At 42.9% G+C, this 22,047-nt stretch overlaps 1 protein-coding gene across 4 annotated transcripts in view; it reads left to right on the forward strand.

The window, feature by feature from the left end:
• The first annotated feature begins 577 nt into the window (after positions 1–577).
• Positions 578–22,047, forward strand: part of slit2 (slit homolog 2 (Drosophila)) — an 85,465-nt gene continuing 63,995 nt past the window's right edge. For all 4 annotated transcript variants that reach the window (XM_044028247.1, XM_044028249.1, XM_044028250.1 and 1 more), the window contains exons 1-4: positions 578–1,595; positions 2,389–2,460; positions 4,024–4,095; positions 11,300–11,371. In XM_044028247.1, the coding sequence (XP_043884182.1) occupies positions 1,396–1,595; positions 2,389–2,460; positions 4,024–4,095; positions 11,300–11,371 (416 nt within the window). In that variant the 5' untranslated portion in view covers positions 578–1,395. The remainder of the gene's footprint in view (positions 1,596–2,388; positions 2,461–4,023; positions 4,096–11,299; positions 11,372–22,047) is intronic.

Below are 22,047 nucleotides of genomic sequence, written 5' to 3' on the forward strand. Positions count from 1 at the left end.
TGAGTTGTTGACTCCTTTGTTACTTAATGAATCTGATGTCTAATTTACTCTGGATGTCAGCATTTCTGATGGTTCATTTCAATCCCAGGAAGTCCATATCATTATCTCCTTAAACTGCGTCCTCAAACACTCCAGGGTGTAACACAACAGCAACAAATGCATCAGCTTCGTCCTTGGATTATTTATTCACACGATGAAATAATAGAATGAGGCGGGTTTTCCCCAAATTTCCACATTAGTTTTTTTGTTTTTTGTCCTCCCTGAGAAGCTTTGTCGCCTTCCTGAGGCCAAATAAATAAGGCATCAGGTGACCGGGACACTGCAGTGAGAAGAGAGAGTCTCCTTCCGACATCTAACTGTTGCTGTTTGACAGACGGCCAGCTGGAAACCTGCTGCTACCTCGAGGGAAAACGCAGTGTGTGTGTGTGTGTGTGTGTGAGTGAGAGTTGTCTGGACAGACGCAGTAGCAGACATGCCCGCTCCCGTCTCTCTCTCTCTCTCTCTCTCTCTCTCTGTCTCTGTGTCTCACTCTCCCTCCCCCATCTCTCTCTCTCTCTCTCACACACACACACACACACACACTCGGGAGCAGCGTTTTGACGCACCACGCAGAGTTGGATTATAGTATTGCGCGCTGGTCTTTCACGGAGCGTTTTCGCTTTCCTCACGTTGCCTGCTCTCTCTCTTCTCGCATGTGATAGAGTGTTATTGATACATGATCGGAATCAATACCACTTTGACCTCTGCTGAGCTTTTTGGGGATAAAAAAAACCAAAACAACAAAAACGAGCGCTGTCGCCGCTTCTGCCTCTTTGCCGGAGGCGTGTTGTGAATTAATAACAAGACAGTCTCACCTGGAGTGTGTGTGGAGTGTGAGGTCTGTGTGTGTGCGCGCGCGCACGTGTGTGTGTGTGTGAGTGTAAAAGAGTGTGTTTCTCTGGATCAGGTCAAGGTGTGAGGTGTTACACTCTACCTGGTTCCGCACACACACCGCATTTACACCACATACACTAACTCAAAGCGCACCGGGGGGATTTTGCGCACCGCATGCCGGGGACATGTGGAAGTTTTCGCCGCTGTAGCGCAGTGAGAGAGCCGGTTGAGAGCCGCCTGGTCGACCTCTCCTCTCCCTGTCCGGAGGGATCAAACTCCCGGTGCAAAGCCTTCACAGACAGAGCCCCCTCCAAGAAGAGCCAAATGTAAATTCAGCAAGAGAAATTCCCCCCAAAAAACCCACAAAGAGGAATCAGCAAACAAGAGGACTGTCTAGTTCACAGCGCAGAGTTTGGTGAGCTTTCCACGGATTCATTTCAGGGCTTTTAATTTTGTTTAACGCCCTTGAATTACCCAGTGTTTCGTGCGTGGGTCTCATATTGGCCCCCACTTGCCGCAGTGATGGTGGGAGCTGTGAGCGCTGCTGGCCCTGGCCTCTCTCCGGCCACTGCAGGGCTGCTGGTGGCTCTTCTGGTTCTGTTGAGCGGAGCGGACGCTCAGCCGTGTCCGGCCCAGTGTTCCTGCACTGGCACCACAGTGGACTGTCACGGCCAAGGACTGCGCAGCGTGCCCAGGAACATTCCACGCAACACGGAGAGGCTGTAAGTACCGACAGCGCAGCTTGGATTTACGCAACCCAGGTGTCCCAACAATTTGGACGCGTTTCATAAGGGGAAATGAATTGAATGTGATCAGTTTCTTTGTGTGTGAATAATGCTGAACTTATGGTTAGTTTGATAAGATATGATAATTATAATTGACTAGTTTATTGTAATTTGTTTATCACAATCTAATGACATCAGTGTAAATAATCGCATATCTTTAAAGAATCCCTGTTTTTTTATTGAGAGCATATGAGGCGGATGTGTGTCCTTTGGAGATCACATTTTAATTAGATTTACATTTGATCTAAGGCGCCTGAAACTACACTTAAAACGCACATGTCACTGTAAATGCTGCGGAATCTAAAAGATGCGGATTCAAAAAAAAAAGCGAAGTAACAAACAGACAGACAGCAGACTTGTGGTGACATGTGAATAAACGCCGATGGCGGAGCTGAAGTTCGGGACAATGCTGCGGTTGTGTTGGTGGTTTCGCGCTGTTGCATTAGCGCAGCCTCTCTAGACCACATCGGTTTGTCTGGAGACCAGCAAGTTAATCAAAAACGGATTTGGACAAGTGGCTTTGAGTTGGAAAGGCTGTATTTTATCAGGCAAAAATCCCCTTGATGAAATTCAAATTTACCCACCATAACCTGTAACAGCCCCAGCTCCCTGTCTGCATTATTGGCACATGGAGTTGAATAAAGCGCTGCTCACCTGCTTTGTCCTTGTTTTTAATAAAGTATCAACGCACTGATAAACTCCTTTACCCCTCCCCTCTCTCTCTCTCTAGGGACCTGAATGCAAACAACCTCACAAAAATCACCAAGGCGGATTTTGCAGGACTGAGGCATCTGCGAGTCTTGTAAGTCTATTTTTTTTAATGAATTAACTTGTCTTCTATGTCTGTGCTGATGCAAAAACAACAGTATGTGTCCAACAGCATTTTCAACAACAACTTCCCAACAATGTGTCCTGATCCTGAGCAGCATCACGCTGCCGCATGCAGCACTGACTGAGTGCAAGCGTGTGTGAGTGCATGCATGTGTGTGCGTGTGTGTGCGTGTGTGTGTGTGTGTGTGTGTGTGGCTCAACAGAACAGCGGCGGCACCTGTTAATGCCGTCGTGTTAATGTGGCAGTGGAAGTGTCAGGAGGCGCTTATTTTAACCACGGGGCCCCGGGGCCCATGTGCTGGAGAGATTAACGCGCTGGTGAGGAAGTGATGGAGGGGGGGAGAGAAGAGAGATATAGAGGTCATTTAGGTCTGACTGCGGAGGGAGGAATGTAGTTGTGAAGGCGGGAAGGAAAAGGTGGAAGGAAAGGAAGAGATGTAAAGTCAAGTAACAACTAGTTCCTTACCTGTGATGGACCCGGGTTAAGTTAAGAGCCTCCCTGCACCAATACTGTGACAGGGATAGCCTGCTGTGTGTGTGTGTGTGGGTGTGTGTGTGCGTGTGTGGGTGTGGGTGTGCGCGCGCTATTCACACGCTTAATGTGAATGGCAGAGAATGCACATTGTTGGAATTCCTCCAGAGATTATGTTCTTAATTGGTTGTGTGTGTGTGTGAGAGAGAGAGAGCTGTAGTTAATCTGAAACACACACACACACTTATGCTGCTCATTTGTCATATCTGATAATTAATGGAATACATTGAAGTTTTGTACTGTAACTATAGGACATTACTCTAGAAAATTATTTGTTATATCAGGCATTTTATGGACCACAAAATGATTAACCAAAGGGATAAAACAACAACCAACAGATTGGTCCTTTATGAAAGTAATTTATTGTGATCTTGATGGAGCAGCCAGTTATATCTGGCTGCATGTGTATGCACCTGCTTGTTATGTGTGTGTGTGTGTGTGTGTGTGTGTGTGTGTGTGTGTGTGTCTTGGCTTGGTCAGCACACTGGTCCTGGTGGAGTTGTGCTTGTGTAAGTGAATGAGTAGTCACAGAGATGTGGTTAGATAGAGCAAATTGGATGATAGATGAGTTGCTGTCCGACTGATGTGCCGGTTTTGAAGTCGATTCTGGTGCTCCAGTGACCTCAGGCTGATTGTCTCCTCTCCTTTCTCTGACTCGACGTTTCAACATTCTTTCGCTTTCCATCTCCATCTCTGTTTTTCTTAATTTTTTTCCCACACTCACTGTCAACTATCTTCTCAATCTTAACCCCTCTCCTCTCACCGTGTCAATCTCCTTTCCTTTCTTGCGTCCTATCTCCCTTTCCTTCACCTCCTCTTCCTCATCGTCCTTTTATCTGTGGGCACGGCGAGCTATCGTTCTCCTTTTCTTTGGCCTCTCGCGGTTCTAGCACACAAATCACTCTGTCAGGTTTCTGCCCAGTGTGTCTCTTTATCACTCTCTATTTTTTCACTCTTCTCCAGTTCTCATCATCTCACTCCCTCATGGTGTTTTTCTTTCAGGCAGCTAATGGAGAACAAAATCACCACGATTGAGAGAGGAGCCTTTCAGGACCTGAAGGAGCTGGAGAGACTGTGAGTAATGCTATTATGTTTTAACAGTCACTACATTATCTCTAAATACATTTTCTCTGATTTCCTAACCTTGAAAAAAAAGAAGAATGTATCCACACATACAACACAAGCACTTTGAAATACAGCAAAGGACTGGAGTGTTTTGATGGTCACAGAACTGCAGGCCACTGTTCAAGGCCCTGACACACTGTAATCACTCATCTAGCCTTCACAGGTGGGGTTTCCATTAAAATATATCGTAAAAATTTGGTCGTAAATGTTAGGGATGTGAATCGGTATCGGTACTGATAAAAAGGTTGAATCCGATACAGTCCGAAAATCCTATATATCGCAGTCATGTTTATTTCTTATTATTGGGAGAATAGTATTTGTTACACAGTTGAGGAGAATTATGTGTGTTGTTAACAGCTTCATAGTTTATAAGTGGTCTAAAATAAATGTATCGGACTAATATTAGTAGGCACTTGAGTTTGTGATATCGGTATCACAGTGTTGGACACAAAAAATGTGGTATCGGGACATCCCCTATTACATGTGTGTTTCCATTCACTGCTGTCAATGTAATACTAGGAGTCTTAGTTCACAGAGTTAAGCAGTAGGTGGTGCAAAATGCCACTTCTCATGAGGAGAATCATGCGTAACTTTATGGCGTAAATAAAGAGCGCCAAGCAAAGTTAAAGAGTGTGATTACAAGTTTTGTTTTTTTTTGTACTTATTTTCCAGGACTTTTGTCATTTCCTCATCTTGCTTGCTGTTTCCAGTGCAGTGAAGTGCGAATGATTTCTAAACGTCATACTTAACTGTTGAATCTGTTTCCAATGCACTTGTTTCCTTTCCACCAGGCTTAAACTTTAAAAGTTGAATGCGATATTTACATTCAGTTTTATTTTTTTTTTCAAAATGCACATAAAACAGTGGAACCTCACCGACTGTTTTGGATTGGGACAACAAATTTTCCATGACTCGCAAATATTTAATCAATCATATTTTCATACTCAATCCATTAAGTGAATTTGTTGTGTAAAGATTTTCCCTTTAATTTCTCACCACTCTGTGCCCTCATAATCGTTAAACCTCGCTGTCGGGATGCGCGGCTGTAGATGTTTCAGTTCGTGTCATCAGGCTGTGATTCACAAGTGTCCAAAGGTTGTTACGGCGCTGGGCTGGAATCACTGGTATTCAGCATCCAACCCTGAAGCACTTATGCCATAATTAAGTGTCAGTTGTCTGAGAGGGAGCGAGACAGAAGGGGGACGTGGACCCCGACTGCTGATATGTCCTTTGTGTCAACTGTCAACCGTGCTTGATGTGTCAGCAGTCCATAATATATATGCATGTGTGAATGTGGCTCGGAATGCAGGAAACTGTGAGGAGGTTTTGAGACGAGCTTTTAATTAATGACATAAACATCCTCGCCGCTTACTCACGCGCCTGCACAAACAGAGATTTCCACCCGTGAGCATGCACAAATGTACATATCGTAGTAAATGAGGGGTGGATAATCTTTTTAATAGCCGTGTTGGGAGCAATTGTCAGGAGTGTTTGGGATGAAAAGGATGAACTATCATAATTCTGCGTCTGCTTTTGGTTCGCTTGTGTCTGCTGGTATGTGCTGCACCGTAGCTGCTCTGTGTTAATGGATAGAGAAGCTCTGTGGACAACTGCAGGGAATCTGCTGGTGTTTCTCATGAAACCAGTAGGTTTTGTCCTGCTAAGCACTTCTGGGAATTCCTGCCCAGAACTGTGGACAAAGAGGGCAACATTTTACTGCTTCTGGCGTGGCTTTAAGAAGAAACTTTGATACCAATGACCCTCTGTGCAAAAAAGGCAGTACATGCTGGTAAATACTAAGCATGGCTCGATAGCAAAACAGCGCTCAGTATCTACCGATACAGATATCGGTCATTTACAGTCCTTTGATGAGAATCTCTTTTGCGTCTGATTTTTTCCCCTCATTTTATTTGAAAGTATATTCCCTTCACGTCTTCGGTGGAGTGTGTTGCCCTCTATACAAGTGATATTTAGGGGTTTTAGATCATGTCAGATTTCAACTTTTTCTTTTTCTGATCTCTAATACAGAGATCTCAACCAGTATTGAACCAATACTGAATATAGTTTTAGCTCATCCCTAGTAAATGCCTCTCTAATGTATACAAGTGAGCAAAACATTCTTATAATGTAGACTGCTCAGCAAAAGATTACTGTCAGACTGTAAATACTTACTTTGTCTCTGATGGTGACAAACACCTTTGACGGCTGCTAACTTTCTGCCACAACATGGCTGTCTTCTGTTGCCCTTGCAAGGGTTTTCCACTATAATTCTGCAGCTATAGCGTGCCACGTTCACAGACACAAAGATGGAGTCAGTCATCAATGCCTTCCCGCAGCCACCTAACAAAGGCACATCTCCAGAGTCTGGAGTCTCGGGGCTCATTTCAAAGGCCTCCATCCTCTGGGGGGGCTGGACGGGGCCTGCTGGGCATCGCTGCCGAGAGGAGGCGACCCTAAGCTGGGCTGATGGATCCACAGTGACTGCCCCCCACAGGGGTGGAAAATGGGTCCCCCTTCACATGCTTTTTTTGCGACAGGCCCTGCAGGGCTGGGCAGGGCAGGGTCAGGTGTGGGGCAGTAGCTGCTGGCTATGGAGGAAGGGTAGATGGTCAAAGGAGGTGTGGAGGAGCCAGGCATGTCACAACTCACACGTGCACATGCGTGAGCACATGCATGGGTATGAATACACTCATGCATGCGCATTCACTTTCGCAAGGCTGCTCCGTCAGTACTGGTTTTATCTGGATGTTACCTCCCCTCCACCCTGCTACGCCTTTTCTGCCTCTCTTTCATTCATACCTCGGCCTCTCCTCATGTTTTTTTCATACCCTCCCATCTCATTCTGTGCCTGTGTCGTCCTTTGCATTTAGGAATGTCAAACATTCGGCACACTCTCCCCGTGGGTGCAGAACAGGAAAGAGAGGCGTTCCTGATCCTCTTATCCTTCCCTCACATTTGACTGGTTTATTGCCTCTGCACAATTCAAAGTCTGTGAGATTGAAGGAGATAGCAGACACAGAGATGCAGGGAGAAACAAAACAGTAATTACAGGCATTGAGACAATTATTTCAGAGAGCAGCGGTGAGATAAAGCTTCAGATAATTAGCCTGTAATTGAGTGATCACAATGGCAAAGATCATTTTCACACCAATGGATAATTCTACAAGTGATTACAGGTCGTGAGATGTGTCTGTCAGTAGTGATTACAAACTAGATAATGAAGTTAAACCAAGTGACCATGTTGTAATATATAGTCAAAGATAATTGGAACAGTGATCCCAGATAGCTGGATATGGATTTCAAAGAAAAGCCGTGGATTAGCACTTGATGATTGGCTTTAAAGCCGGTGAGTGATAACACTGTTCGCACTGATCATTTCAAGTTTTGTTTTTTTCTTGAGCAGCAGAGCTTGAAATTATCTGCACTGTGACGACTCACAAACAGCCATTTTCACTGCAGCACTTCTGTCTAAAAAGTCACCTGTGACAGATTTTGGTCTCTGCCGCGTGCAGCCAGCATTTGTTGTAGGTGCTGGAACGCAACAGTTAGGAAAAAAATGTTTCCAGTAACTCCTGGATTTTTGGTGATAGCAAAGGAATTTGTACAGGTCGGGCGAGAATACTGGCTTTCTGCTTTACAGTGTTTAAATAACAGATCAGATTAGCGTGTGTAAACTTTTGGTGGATAATGGGCAGAACAGAGGCACTGGTTAGTGTGAAGTGGTTATCTTGGTAGAGACAGATCCCTTGAGTCATAAAAACATCTACAAGGTTTTGAGTAATAACTATGGTAACGGCATTAGTATTGAGTTTGTCTGTATGTGAGCGTGAGTGTGTAATAAATAACGTGACAGCAGTGAAGTAATTGGTTTTTTAAGGTGGTTTGTTGTTTTCTTTCCAGCCAGAGTCTGTAGTATGGCACAGCTACGAGGCTCTCGAGTTTTAAGACTGTTCTATGTGTGTGTGTGTGTGTGTGCACTGTGTGGTTTGTGGCCACTAGCATCTGTTTATGACTGCATGGATTATCACCATGCTGCAGTGTGACATTAGCTTGTTGGAGAAACCCTCTCACTTCAGACACACACACATGCACACATGCTGGTTTTGCATTCTTTGTGTGGACACTCATACATACAGTACACACATAATGCATTCCCTAGCCCCTAATCTGAACCATCACAACTAAACGTCTAACCCTTACCCTAACCCTAAAACTAGGTCTTAATCTTCAAAAGGCCCATTAAAGTCGTGTGGACCAGCCAAAATGTCCACACCCTATTTTGGACATGTACACACACGCACGCACACACACACACGCACACAAAAACAGTATCACACACTACTACACTATCTGAACACAAAAAACATCTAATGTTAAAACATTAGACTCCCCTCACTGGTGACTGACTGCACCATTGCGATGACGATGATGATGATGCATTGAAGTTTTCATGTAAATAAACAATCTTGTGCACGCATGTCGGAGCACATAAACACCACCTTCTGAAAAATGGATCATTGCAAATTAATTAACGGCAGCCACGTGCATCTGTGCACGTGCAAAAGAAACTGGAACCCCAAACATAAAAACACAGCTGGTCTAAAGGACCAAATTAATCACAACTATAAATAAATCATTACTAAAATAGTGTTTGAATAATTGGCAGTTCTATCTTTGCAGTGGTGGCAAACAGGGGGTCATTCATGGGATCATGTCATAACCTGTTTTATTGGGAATGTAATGTTGTAATATGATAATGTGATATTTTATCAAGCAGAGGAGCTCCAAAGTAACGCGCTCAACATGTTATGAATAACAAGTGTTATTCAAAAGGGCATTTAATGACCTTTGTGATGCATGCCCATTAAAAATGAATGCAGACTGTAGGACAAGCCCTAATACTTGAAATTTGGACCTAAATGTTGATGGTTGAGGGGACAATCAGGCATCTTAAGTTATTAAATTCATAAAGTCCATTTAAAAATCAGATGAACCAAACTGGGTTTGAGCTTTACGTCATTATTTCACTCTCCCAGTCTTACGGCATTGTTTCTATTTTAAGAGGATGAGATCATACATTTGCTCTGTCCTCCTTTCCTCATCCCTACCTCCAGCACCAGTCTCTGCACCCTCCCAGTGGAGGCCTAGCCCATTAATGGGTGCTCATGGCTGGGCAGGACCTACAGTGGGAGTGGGCTTCTCAGCGGGACCACGTGGGGCTCTTAGCCAGAGTTAACTGAAGAGCAGTGAATAATTCAGAAACATCATTTCTAGAGGACGTTAAATATTTAAGTGGCCTCCGATGTGACTGTGGAGTGTAAAAACGTGTGTGCTTGTGCATAAGCACATCCGTGTAGTCGTACACTTTGGGGTGGAAGACAGACACAGAGGGGATGACGTTATTCAAGGAGAGTCCACTGCGGTTTCTGTGAAGCTTTTTCCTTCTGACCCTCATCGAGATGCCTTTTAAGCTTTGAACGGAGTTGGTGACATTTTTGAGGGGTTTATTTTAGGAAAGTCGGTGGAATTTCCAGCATTAATATTCGTGTGTAAATCGTATAAAACCAATTGGGACTATTGGATTTCTAATTAATCTGTCGTCACACTTCTGTTTTCCCTACTGTTTTTGTACTGCCAGCACAGCAACTGTGGCTGTCAATGTGTGATTAGGACCTTTTCTGCCATAAACACTCACCTTGTCAGGACCAGTAGCCCTAATGGAGATCAAAACCTGGTCCTATTTGAGGCAGAACCTAATATTTGAGAGTTTGGTTAAGTTTAAGGCTTAATCATTTTAATAGTGGTTATATTAAGGCTTTTATTTTCTTGGAAGGAAGTGACTTTGACGTTCACTTTTTTTCAGCTTTATTAATCTTTTTCAATCCCATTTTCCTCTGTTGTTGTGAGAATGAGACATGTATAGCAGATCCACTGTCTGACGACCAAATTACTCATTCATCTCTGGAAATTGGTAAAACAAAACTGTAAATGTTTTGGGTGAAGTGGCCCTTTAACCAGATAAGCAGGGTCCTTAAAAGGATAGCTGTATGTGTTTGTGTTCTTGTATTTGTGGCTATGTTAGGACCACAAATTGTGTGAACCATACGGGGGAGGACATTTTGGCAAAGTGAGGACATTTTGGCTGGTCCTCTCTTCTTTTAAAGGGTTTTTTTTTCGGGTTAAGACCTGGTTTTGGGGTTAGGGTAAAGGTTAGGGTTAGGCATTTAGTTGTGATGGTTAAGGTTAAGGTAAGTGACCAGGGAATGCATTATGTCTATGAGGGTCCTCACTGTGAATGAAGCGCAGACGTGTGTGTGTGTGTGTATGTGTGTGTGTGTGTCAGGGTTAAACAGTTTCCGCAGCTTTTCTCTCACTCAGTTGCCTCACTCTCCTCTGACTTACATCAAGGCTAAACCACACACAGCAGCACATACCGGCACACAAACCTCTTCAATCCACTCAACCAGGGTTAAATGATCGCACCCAGATTATTAAACTCACCCGAGGGTTCCCAACGCCTTTGTTTGTCTCCCTCTCTCTCTCTCTCTCTCTCTCTCTCTCTCTCTGTCTCTGTGTGTGTGTGTGTGTGTGTGTGTGTGTGAGAGAGCGCGTGCGTATGTGATGATGGGTTGTTGTGAGTTCTTCTCCTGTGAGGGCCTTGTTTACTCAGTGTGGTCCTTTTCACACATTCGGTAGCCCGGCCAGACTGCCTGTTTGTTTTTCCCACATCGTCTCCTCTCCTTCGTCTTTGTGGTTAAAAAAAGTCCCCCTGACCCTTCATCCAAACCCCTTCTCTCTTCTTTCTCCCCACCGTCCCTTCGTCATTTTGGAGTTCACTGTTTGTCTGGCAGCCATGTTGTACCCCTTAAATCAGGGGTAACCCGGAGTCTGTTTTTGAGAATCTGTGCGTGAACGTGTGTGTGTGTGTGTGTGTGTGTGTGTGTTTTAAGTGTCTCCATCAATCTCCCAAACTACCTTTGACTTAACTGACTGGTTTTACAATCAAAACAATACAACACAATATGCTTATCAGGAAATATAAATCTCACTTTAAAAAAAAAAGATAATTATACTCACATCTAACCACTTTACCCATACCGTCTGGAAAGGCCTTCGTAGAGTTTGTTCTCTAATTTATGCTCTGTTTTTTCAGGCGCCTGAATCGGAATAATCTGGCTGTCTTTCCCGAGCTGCTTTTCCTGGGAACGACAAAGCTTTACAGACTGTGAGTACAGTTTTGTCATTGTCTATATACAAATGTATGTGTGTCCGTCTTATGATTTGTTCGATGAGCTTGATGTTGGATGAATTGTTCGGTGGAGTGTTTGTGTGCACGACATAGTGACTGATTTAAATGACATGCTGTAATATGTAACACACAGTGTATCACAGGGCAGAGGAGTATCGGGCTTCCTTAGTAATGGAGACGTGGTGTTTTACTTGGATGAAGGGGTGAGGGACCTGATTTTACATGGCCCTCTCCATAGAAGCCAGTTCAGAAGCTAATGGAGATTAGCACTCCAACAACTGCTGTCCACTGGGAGTGAGTGTGTCTGCATGTGTGTGTGTGTGTGTGTGTGTGTGAGACACAGAGAAAAGAATGTGGTGAATATAACAAACCAAGGGAGGCATAAGCTGCGAAGTGTAGGAACTGATCTTTCAAAAAAGTTTCCACAACATAGATGTTCCGGTTTGCTTTGAAACCAGTGAACTGCTGTTTGTTGTCAAGCACCTTCCACATTTTCAGTCTGTGCTGTATGTAAACCAAGCTGTGGATTTCCAGTACTGGAGGGCTGGGCTGCGACGCTGCTGAAACTGTGGGAACTAACTTCCCGTCATAGTCATTTGTGGTCCCGGGGAATAATTATGGTTCCATATATTTATATGTGTGGCTGAATATATTTATCTAAAACAATATTGAAATGCTCAGATGATTCACAGAGTGTGTGAAAGTTGTTTATGTTCTGCGGCTGTTACGCTGGTTGGCTGAGCTTGACCTGTCATGTCTAAAGGGTGTGTGTCTGCATGTGCGTAAGTGTTTTCTGCAAGTGTGTGTGCGCGCGTGTTTGTGTGTGTGCGTGTGTGTGTGTGTGTGTGTGTACGAGGGAGAGTTTCTCAAGGCCAAGAGCTGGCATTTTGCTCGTCGTGTGGGTCGAGGTAAAAATACAACGGCTCCCTGCTCAGCTGTCACAGACAAGCAGCCTGTGTGTATGAGTGCATTTTGACCATAAACCAAACCCGTGTGTGTGTTTGCGCATGCATCTCCTCCGATTATTGTACAATTTTCACTGCAGGATCTGCTACAGTCATTATTTTAATCAAATATAGTACAATATGAAATCCACATTAGACAAAGTAATAAAAAAACTGTGAATAGCCACAGAAAATGCGACATAACAACGAAAAAGTAAAAGTTGGTTCTTTCACAGCCACAAAACTGCAAGCAGATTTTATGGAATTTTATGGAATTTTATGGACGTATGGAAGTCATTCAGAATGAAATGACAACCATGGAGGCTAAACCAATATTATTCAGGGCAGCTTGGTCAATATTAAATCTCATGTCTCCTTCCTCATTCCCTACAGCATATTTGTATTTTTAGAAAACACAACAAAAAACCCTTGAGAACCACTGAGGTGGAATTTTGTTAAGTTTTACATTGAGGTCAGAAGGTATGTGTTTTTCTTTGCGTCAGTACTGCTATAAATGAACATGTGCTTAACCTGCTATTATGATGTTTTTCTCTTGGGGGAGAGGAATGAAATTCTGTGTATGTGTGTGTTACAATGTACTGCGTCTGTTTTAGTTTTTTTGATGACTAAATCAAAGTGGCTTGTAGAACAGGTGCGAGACCTGAGAAGTTTGACATGTTGCATCCCACCGGGCTTCTTATAAATTGAAGACGACTAAAAACACTACTTTGCCCTCCCTCCCTTGACCACACACTTATATCACTGATGATGTAATTTTAGGATGACTCAGTCATAGTCAGTGTAAGTGGAATCAACATTTACTGCTCACTAGAGAGTGAATTATTTAGTGTTTATTATAAAGGGTGTAGTGTACTAGTGGATGAGAGCGTGATCTTCTGGTCATTGATGTAAACGTTCATATGAAAAACATCATACCTTAAGAAAACTTCAGAGTGAACAGATCTAGAACAGTTTTAGAAATATTCAGTGTTAATTTTCCCTCTTTTATTAGGGCAATGGGCTGCATTTTTTTATTATTATTATTATTATTTTTACAAAACACATTTGCTTATTTAAATTGGTCATTTAGCACCTGAGCCTCAAAATGTCCATCTGGACTGTTTTTTTGTTGAGTTTTTTGCTTAAAAGGGCAAGAAAATGTCCTGTGACTAAGTGTTTTTGCCCCTTTATCCAGAATAACTTTCAATATCTGGCAGTTATTTGCAAATTTACAAATGGAGGAAAAACAAAAGGTTTTATATAAGAAAGCGTTGTGGTTGTACAGGACACCAGATTTTGCATGCTAAATTTGAAGTTTGAGCAGATATATATATTTAAAATAAAATTTGTTTTCGTTTCTGTGTCAATGTGCAAAAACATGCTAAAAAATGGAAACTTATGTACAGGTGTTTTTCCAACTCTTTTCAACAGCACGAGTGAAATAACCGCGATGTTGGCTGCGATGTGCAACGTCTCAGCTCTCAGTATAATTTGTGTAATTACGGTCATGTAAAGTGCACTTGTGTAAACGTGTCGTCTGCGATATGCTCGGCGTTAAAGGGTTAAAAGCGGATGATAAAATTATTATTTTAAGGACAGCTGACATTAGACAAAAACACAAAAGGGAGAGTGGGAATTGTGACTTCATAGGAAATCTCTGTGTCCTCATCATTCTTTTATCCTCTCCCTTTAAAACACCTGCGTCTATGCATGCAAACTCACACACACACACACACACTGAGCACCCCCCAACACTCCAGGGCTCAGACTCTATTAGGTTATGTCGACACACATAAGCATATCCCCAAAACCTACCTCTATCTGACACACACACACACACACACACACACACACACACACACACACACACAGAGCACAGGCCTGCTGTTTCCCTTGGTAGTTGTGAGGACCACAGCTGTTTGCTCTGAGAGAGACAAGCGAGACAGAGAGGGGGGAATGAAGCATCTAGGAGGCATTTTGAACAATGGCTCAAACAGATACAGTTCATTAGAGAGACTCTGTAAAACAAGATGGGCCAGAAAAACCTCACTGCACTGGGTGAGAACCAAGAGTTTCACCCCTGCCAAGAGGATCATATAAGCTTTGACCCCGAGATGAGAACACACTCAAACACAGACAGACATTTAAGCTACTGTTAAACATTCTTACGAGGACACAGAGGAAAGACAGCGTGATGTACATCTTTACCGGGCATATGCAAGGCTCTGTGTCAACGCCTGTGTGCCCACTAAGCCACTAAGCTACAGTACGCCAACATATGGTCCAAGTGGACTAGAAAAACACTACTATAAATACAGGACTGAACTTCCAAGTAAAATACCGTCATTTTAAGTATTTGTAGGAACATGACGTAGATAGAATAATCAGTATAATCAGTGATCATAGACTTAAATAAAATCAAGTAAACAGCCGTAGGTGTCTTAAGTTTCCTCAATAACATACGGCAAACACGTAAACGTCGATGAGTCCGTCAATTCACATGTCAAATACATTGCTCCGTAATGAAATAGGTAATAATCGTTAGGTAATGAAATGTATCTATAAGTGAAGTGGCATATAAATCTTATTCACAATATTTGTCTACTTACTTTTTAAATCTTGCTGGGACCTAACTGTGACAAGTTTGTCTTGTACAACCAAATGTATGTAACACTGCTGTATGTAATGATAAGCCAGGACAGATCCTTTATGACCTGTCCTCCCCACTCAAAACGACCTTATAGGTCGGAGAGATACGACACCAGTGAGGTTAAGGTTGGAGTTAAAAAAAGACTTGGCTCAGCAGTAAGTTACACACAATGACAATAACACTTAAAAAAAACAAAAAAAACAGACTTAGCGTGGCTACAACGTTCGATTAAAATTAGGGTGTTGCTATTTGATGACGTCACGCTCAAGGTACCGGATCGCCATCGTTACTTATGCGTCAGCTAAGGACCGCCTATTTTAAAAAAACTTGTACACAAAGTGATGTAGGGGATACGCAAAGACAAAAAACATGATTTGCAAACAGCCTGATTACATTTTGAAACTGTCATATAAATAGGCATACAGTCAAATTCAGCCAAACATTGCAGCAGATTTCTTAAAACGTGTTGGTCATTTTTAAATAGATGTATTTGGTGAGAAATAATTCACACAATCCTTTTTTTTTTTTACGTGGGAGTAGAGGATACATGACTGGAGGTGAAATGTCTGTAGGCGTGCAGGAAGGTTCAGGAAGCGCTGCCTTTAGAATATAGAATATCAATATAGAAGTTTGCTCCTTCACACTTTCCTTCCATTAACAAATGTGGGTGTATTTATCTTGTTTCATAATCTGCCCCAAAATTGCATAAGTTGGATTTATTTTGTCATTTCTTACTTGGTCATGCTTTTGCAAAACATTTCTTTTCATAAAGATGCTACACACATACACTCTCCCCCTTTGTCGGCTCTCCCACTCTCTCTCGTTCTCTCTCTCTCTCTCTCTGGTTGACAGAAATCAGTAGTGAGATGAAGGAGGGAGAGATGAAAGTGGGGTTGATGAAGGGAAGGGGTGATGCGAGGATAAGAGAATGGGTCACTGCTTCCATAGCTGAAAACTCTGGTTAGCATGAGGACAGATTGATGGGACTCTGCACATTTGTGTGTGTGTGTGTGTGTGTGTGTGTGTGTGTGTGTCTCAGTGGCAGCTTTCCACATCATCCTTTCACTGTGTGACCTTTAGTGTTTTTCTATCTCATGATATGTATAATTTTAAATATCAAAAAAAGCAAAGGTTATATCTTTATGTCTTTGCTTTGTGCACACACATCGAGGCATAACACAATTTCTCTGAATGTTTTCCCCCGATTATCCAAATTTGTATCCTTTTCTGCCCATAAAGACGTTTAAAAACACAACTCGGGCACAAAAATCAATACTGACTCATTTGTTAATGTTGTATTGTGATTTGCAATAACGTCCCTTTCCTAGATTACAGCCTGTGAGCAACGAAAGTTGTGCTAATGTACTTGAAATTTGAAATGTGTGTCTCCATTTACTAAAGCTTGTCGTCGGTGTCACAAAACCATTACAGAATAAGATGATTTTATATGTATGTTGTTTTTTAATTAGGAATCATTAGGTCATGTTGATTTAGAAGAGGAAAATGACTGGACTGCAGGTCTCTCTCACACACACACACACACACACACTGATTTCATGCAGTATGGGGTTTGAATGAAGTTGATGATGAGGCTGTGTTTTGGGTGTGTGTGTTTATGTGTGTAATTGTTCCTAATCCTCTGCTAAACGGTGGCCCGATGAGGCTTTACCAGGCGGCATTGTTGCTTAGCAGCCTCGAAAGTTGTGGCTTTGTCTTCTGTGAGAGCTTAACCTTGCTACACACACACACACACACACCACCTCGGCTGAGACGACAGGCTTGGCACAATAGTCACAAGAACGCAGGCGTCTTTTTAGAAGATGTGAGCTTTCCCAGCATGTCGACAGTTTACTAACACAGAGGGAGGAGTAGCAGGAGAAAGGAAAAAGGAAGAGAGAGGTCAAAGGTATAGTGAAAATGAAATTTTCTCCGAGTAAATAATGTTTTTTTTAATTAAGACAGCATTTGGCGTTTGAGTTGCCATAGAGGTCGATGACCTCTGGGTTTCCAGAGGTCAAAGGGGAAGAATGTTTCAGTCAAAGATCTAAGCTGGAGATGATCTGCGGTGATCTAAAGGAGAATGAAGGAGAAATCTTCTGTCTCTTCTCTCCTCACAAACAATTGGCAAATTAAACTTGCTTTTGTAGAAAGTGTGAAAGGCTTTTATTATAATCTAAGATTAAACATCTTAATAGGTCCAGCTTTTTTTTTCATTTATTCTGCAGCTATTTAGAAACGTCTGTGAAATGAGAAAAATGTGAAAGGAAACAAATTTATAAAACAGACAACTCACTGTATCTTCATAATAAATTCATGGGCAGTCAGTAGATTCAGATTCATGTTATAGTAGCCGTGAATAACTTAGACTCATCTGGTTATAATTTAGCTTTTTCTAAATTAAAATGAAAAGGAATGAAAGGTTTATCAAATGTTGGATGTAGGTGACTATACAGTAACTATACAGTAACTGGGCCACAAACAAACGTGCCATGAACATGGAAGAGACATTTTAACAATAAGAACAATAAGATTAAAACATTTTTTTTGGTCTTCTCTACTATCTTTTATTAACAAAAACGCTGATTGTTTCCATGCTTGACTTGTAAGTAGATGAGGTTGATCATGAAGCACAGTTTAGATGACTTCCTTCTTGTGAAACATTGTTTTTGTCAAATTGATTCAAATGTTGACCTGAGTTATGCTGAACAACCGTCTGTTACAATCATTATCATACTCAGTCATTAACATCAATGCTTGATGTTCCTGTAAAGCATATATGCTATAGAAAAACAAACTCCTGCTTCTTGTTGTTGTTGAAGTTGAAGATAACTCTTTGCTTGGGACTGCTGCCTTTTAAAAAAGATCACTATCTCGTGGCAGCAAAGTCAGATGCAGTGTTTTGGATGAGAAGATATTTTGCCACTGACTCTGTGTACACAGGATATGCAAATACCTGCCATTATGTCTGTCCAAGGAAATTAAGTTAAGCCTTTATAGCCCGAGGCGTCTGTGGATGGGCCTCTCTCTCTCTCCCCCTCTCTCTCTCTCTCTCCCTTTCCCTCTCTCTCTCTCTCTGTCCATTTGTCTCACTCTTCTTTCTTCCACTGTCCAACAGACATAGACACACATTGGCACAAATGCATTGCTTTACCATTCAACAATATTTCCTGCCCCCTCCTGTTTCTCTGAATGCACTTAAACAGATATAAAAACTGCCACACACACACCCGCACACGCACACGCACACGCACACACACAACTCTTTTCAGCACATACAAAGACATATTGTCTGAGAAATGTTTTGTTTTTGACTCTTGGATCATGCAGATTGTATCAAGCCAAACAGAACAGTGTTTTTTTTATTTTGACTTTGTGTGTGTGTGCGTGCGCGCGCGTGTGTGTGTGTGTGTGTGTGTGTGTGTGTGTGTGTTCACAGATTTCCATGTCATCTGCGTACACCTTATGAATCAGCGTGAGTTTAGACCCACAGTGTTTAGGTGTTGAGTGTCAGTGACTCACTCGCTTGCCGTCATCTGAATCACACGACCGCCTATCTGAATTGCTCAAGGCCAGTCATTCTTAAGAAGTGATTTGGGCATTCAGATCCGAACACAATGCTTTAATTCATTCTCAAGCGACTCCGAGGGGGCCTGGTGCCAAACTGGCATTATTAAGAGGGCACCAGCACAAAAGATTATGTTATGCAGACAGAATGTAAAGATGTGAAGTGATAAAGAAAAGTCTTTTTGCACAGCTCGAGCCAAATTGTTCCCCACTTGACTAAATGTGTGCTACTAATGTACTTTATTACATGCACAGTATGAGACAGTGTATATACTGGATGACATGATGTGTCTAAATTCTGTAGTACAGGTAGAATGCATGTCCCTCATCACACGCCTCTAGACCAGGGGGCGAACTGTAGTCTGGATCCTGATGCAGACACTGTCTTATCCAGACCCAGTATACTGGCATAATCTTTTGCTGCTTTTTATTTTATAATTTCTTTCCAAGTTAAATGTTTCATGTCGGTGTTTTGTAGAGGTAGAACTTCACACCTTAACTCTGAAGAACATGTAAGGCACGCTAAATTAAATGATTGGTTTCCAACTATGTCTGTGAAGAGTGTTGTGACAGGATCCTGTCACTTGTCCTGTTGTTGTTTTTTCCTTTTCTAATCTGCATCATTTCCACTTTTACGTTATTCAGCTCAGTTCGCTGAATGCAGCTCGGCACATCGCCAAGTGTCAGGAGTTCACTGCTCACAGGTGAAAAGGTCAGGGCAGCTCAGCGCCAACCGATGAGATATCCAGGTTAATGGGCAAGGCAGCAGTGACGACGCGGCTTGGCTCATCGGGTTACAGACGGAGTGAGAGTTACAGCTGGAAAAAGAGACGGAGAGAGAGGAGGGGTGGATACAGACAGAATGAATGAAGGGTGTTTAAAAGAAAGATTAGAGACGTGTTTGCTCTTTTAAATGGCATGGAGGGGGAAAAAAGAAAAAGCTGGCAGGAATTTACCAGGGTGCAGACAGAAGTGTTAGATCCATTGTGAGCTATAGTGAGAAGAGAGAGAGAGAGAGAGAAGTGACGGGCAGAGAACGTGAGAGAGCAAGAGGGGAGAGTCATGTGGGAGGATATGGGGAGAGGTATGTGAGTACTGTAGATGGCAGGTAGCCTGAAGCCTGGAGCCAGTTTGTCTGTCAGAGAGGAGAAGAAGTGTCGAGGTGTGTGTGTGAGTTTATCTGAATGTGCGTAACCTGAGTGTGGAATATTGGGAGTGGGGGTTTCATACTTACCCAGTGCCAGGAAGAGCTTACCTGGAAGCAGGTACTTACAATAGCAGTGTATGTGTGAGCATGTGAGGTCTTCTGCAAGCATCAAAGCCATTTCCTCACCTTGCTTGTGTATGATTACAGGTCAACGTGTGTGGTAGTGCCTCCCAACAAAGCATCTAAATCATCCTGCATCCCCCCCCTCCGCTTCCCTCGCTCACTTTTATTATCTTCTTCCTCTCTTCTTCTCTTTCACTTTAGCCTCAGTGCTTAACTTAATAATATGAAGTAAAGGCTGGGGTTACGCAGCTCACAATCAGCGAGACGTAGCTCCCTCCTCCTCCTACCTCCCTTCCTCCCTCTCTGTGTGACGGCTTGTCTGTTCACATTATCTACAGGTATGGATTCAGGCCCTGTATTGATGGATGAGTCAGCCTGGCTGGTGAATTATGGGAGGGATTATGGAATAATCAGGACAATTCATCATGCAAGGCTCATCTACTCACCCCAATCACAGCTACACAGGAATATTGACCCCTGCGTGCTGCATGTGTGTTTCCATGTGGATGTGGAGGAGGGGCTCTTTTTCTATAAGATAGCAAGGAGGCAAGAAACAACTTATAATATTCCTTTCATTTATATATATAATGGACCATGGTGAACCATTATGGCCAGTTAGCCTGGCTTTGTTGGATTTGACACAGCTACTTCTCAACTCATCATATTACAATACAAACCAAATAAAGTCAAAGTTATAAATCCTCTCAACAACAGGCAAATGTCAAATGTCTCTGCAGTCAGATTGTGTTTGAAGGCACAACATTTTAATTAAACTCCAAATGAAGATCCCAAAGTTACTGAATACATGTTCAGCTAAATTTTGTATAAAGTAAAATTGCGCGGTAAGTCTGTTGAATAACACTATTTTAACATTAAAGCTACTGAAGGGGAGTAACTGTATTTAAGGGTTTACAATGCAAATCCACAGTGAGAACTCCACACGTCTACCGAGCATCCACTCTGCAAGAGTAAAAACTCAGAGAGACTTACCCGTCAAAACGGAAAACAGAGGGGGTTCAGTTCATGTCAATCAGTCAGCAGACCTAACATGGCTGTCTTTCTCTGCCCTGGGTGCCTCTCTCCCTCCCCTCTCATCTTCCATCTTGGCTCGGTTTCAAGCTGCCTTGTCCAGTTGCACAATATTCCCCCTCCGAGGCAGGCAACTGCATCCCCTCTCTGGCTCCATTAGTGCCACTCCACTGGCATAGCCAGCATTCTCCAGTGGGACTGTCATCACTGGCCACTCTATTGGCACCCATGTCACTCTCCAACCACCACAAAAAAGAACCTCACCACCCTCCCTCTGCACCTCTCCTACTCGCTTAGTCTTTTCTTCTTTTTTTTTGCACCCCATTTTCTTCCCCTTCTTGTCTCTCTCTCTCTCTCTCTCTCTCTCTCTCTCTCTCTCTCTCTCTCCCCTCCACTATTATCTTCCCTTTCTCTCTCCAGCACCTTTCTCCTAAGTCTTCACCCTCTCACACTATTCCTCCCCTCCCCTACCCATCTCTCCTCTCTTAGCTCAACACATTGGTTTTGGAGAGGCTTATGCAAGACACTCATCCATGGTAATGATGTAGAGGAAACCAAGAGAGGAAACTGGGAGCTGACCACTGATTCCACTCAGAGATGTTGCTCACAAGTTTAGAGCCTCTGAGTGTGTTTGAAGTGATGACGGTGACCCAGGCTCATTAAAACGCACTATGTTTACAGAATGTGAGGACCAAGGCCAGAAACAGAACACCACGTCTGTCACTTTAAGACGAGACTTCAAGCATGCAAAAATGATTTAAAAGCCAACTTACAGGGAAAATACGATTTTATGAGACCCAGAAAGTAACAGAGCAGAGTTATGGCTGCATGCTTTTGATAGATCAGCAGCTTTGTAATCACAGGTTTGCGACCAAGTGTGTGTTTGTGTGTGTGTGTGTGTGTGTGTGTGTGCACAACCACTCTGGTACACACATGTGTGTGCATCCATGCTGGTGTCTGATGACAGGTTCCAACCTGTCATTATCCAATTACACTTTTTCTCTCATCTCTACGGCAACACCATGCCCCCCGTAATTGGACGGCTGCTCTTAAGAACTCTGACCTCTTAGCAAGTGTTAGGCGCAAACACACACACACACACACACTCACAGGATGCCAGGGAGATTGGGTAAAGCAGGATGAACCAAACATTATCTGGAAGGGTGATCAGATAAAGTATGCAAAGACAAGTTGG

Source organism: Solea senegalensis, linkage group LG6 (genome assembly GCF_019176455.1).
Source record: "Solea senegalensis isolate Sse05_10M linkage group LG6, IFAPA_SoseM_1, whole genome shotgun sequence".
Classification (NCBI taxonomy): domain Eukaryota; kingdom Metazoa; phylum Chordata; class Actinopteri; order Pleuronectiformes; family Soleidae; genus Solea; species Solea senegalensis.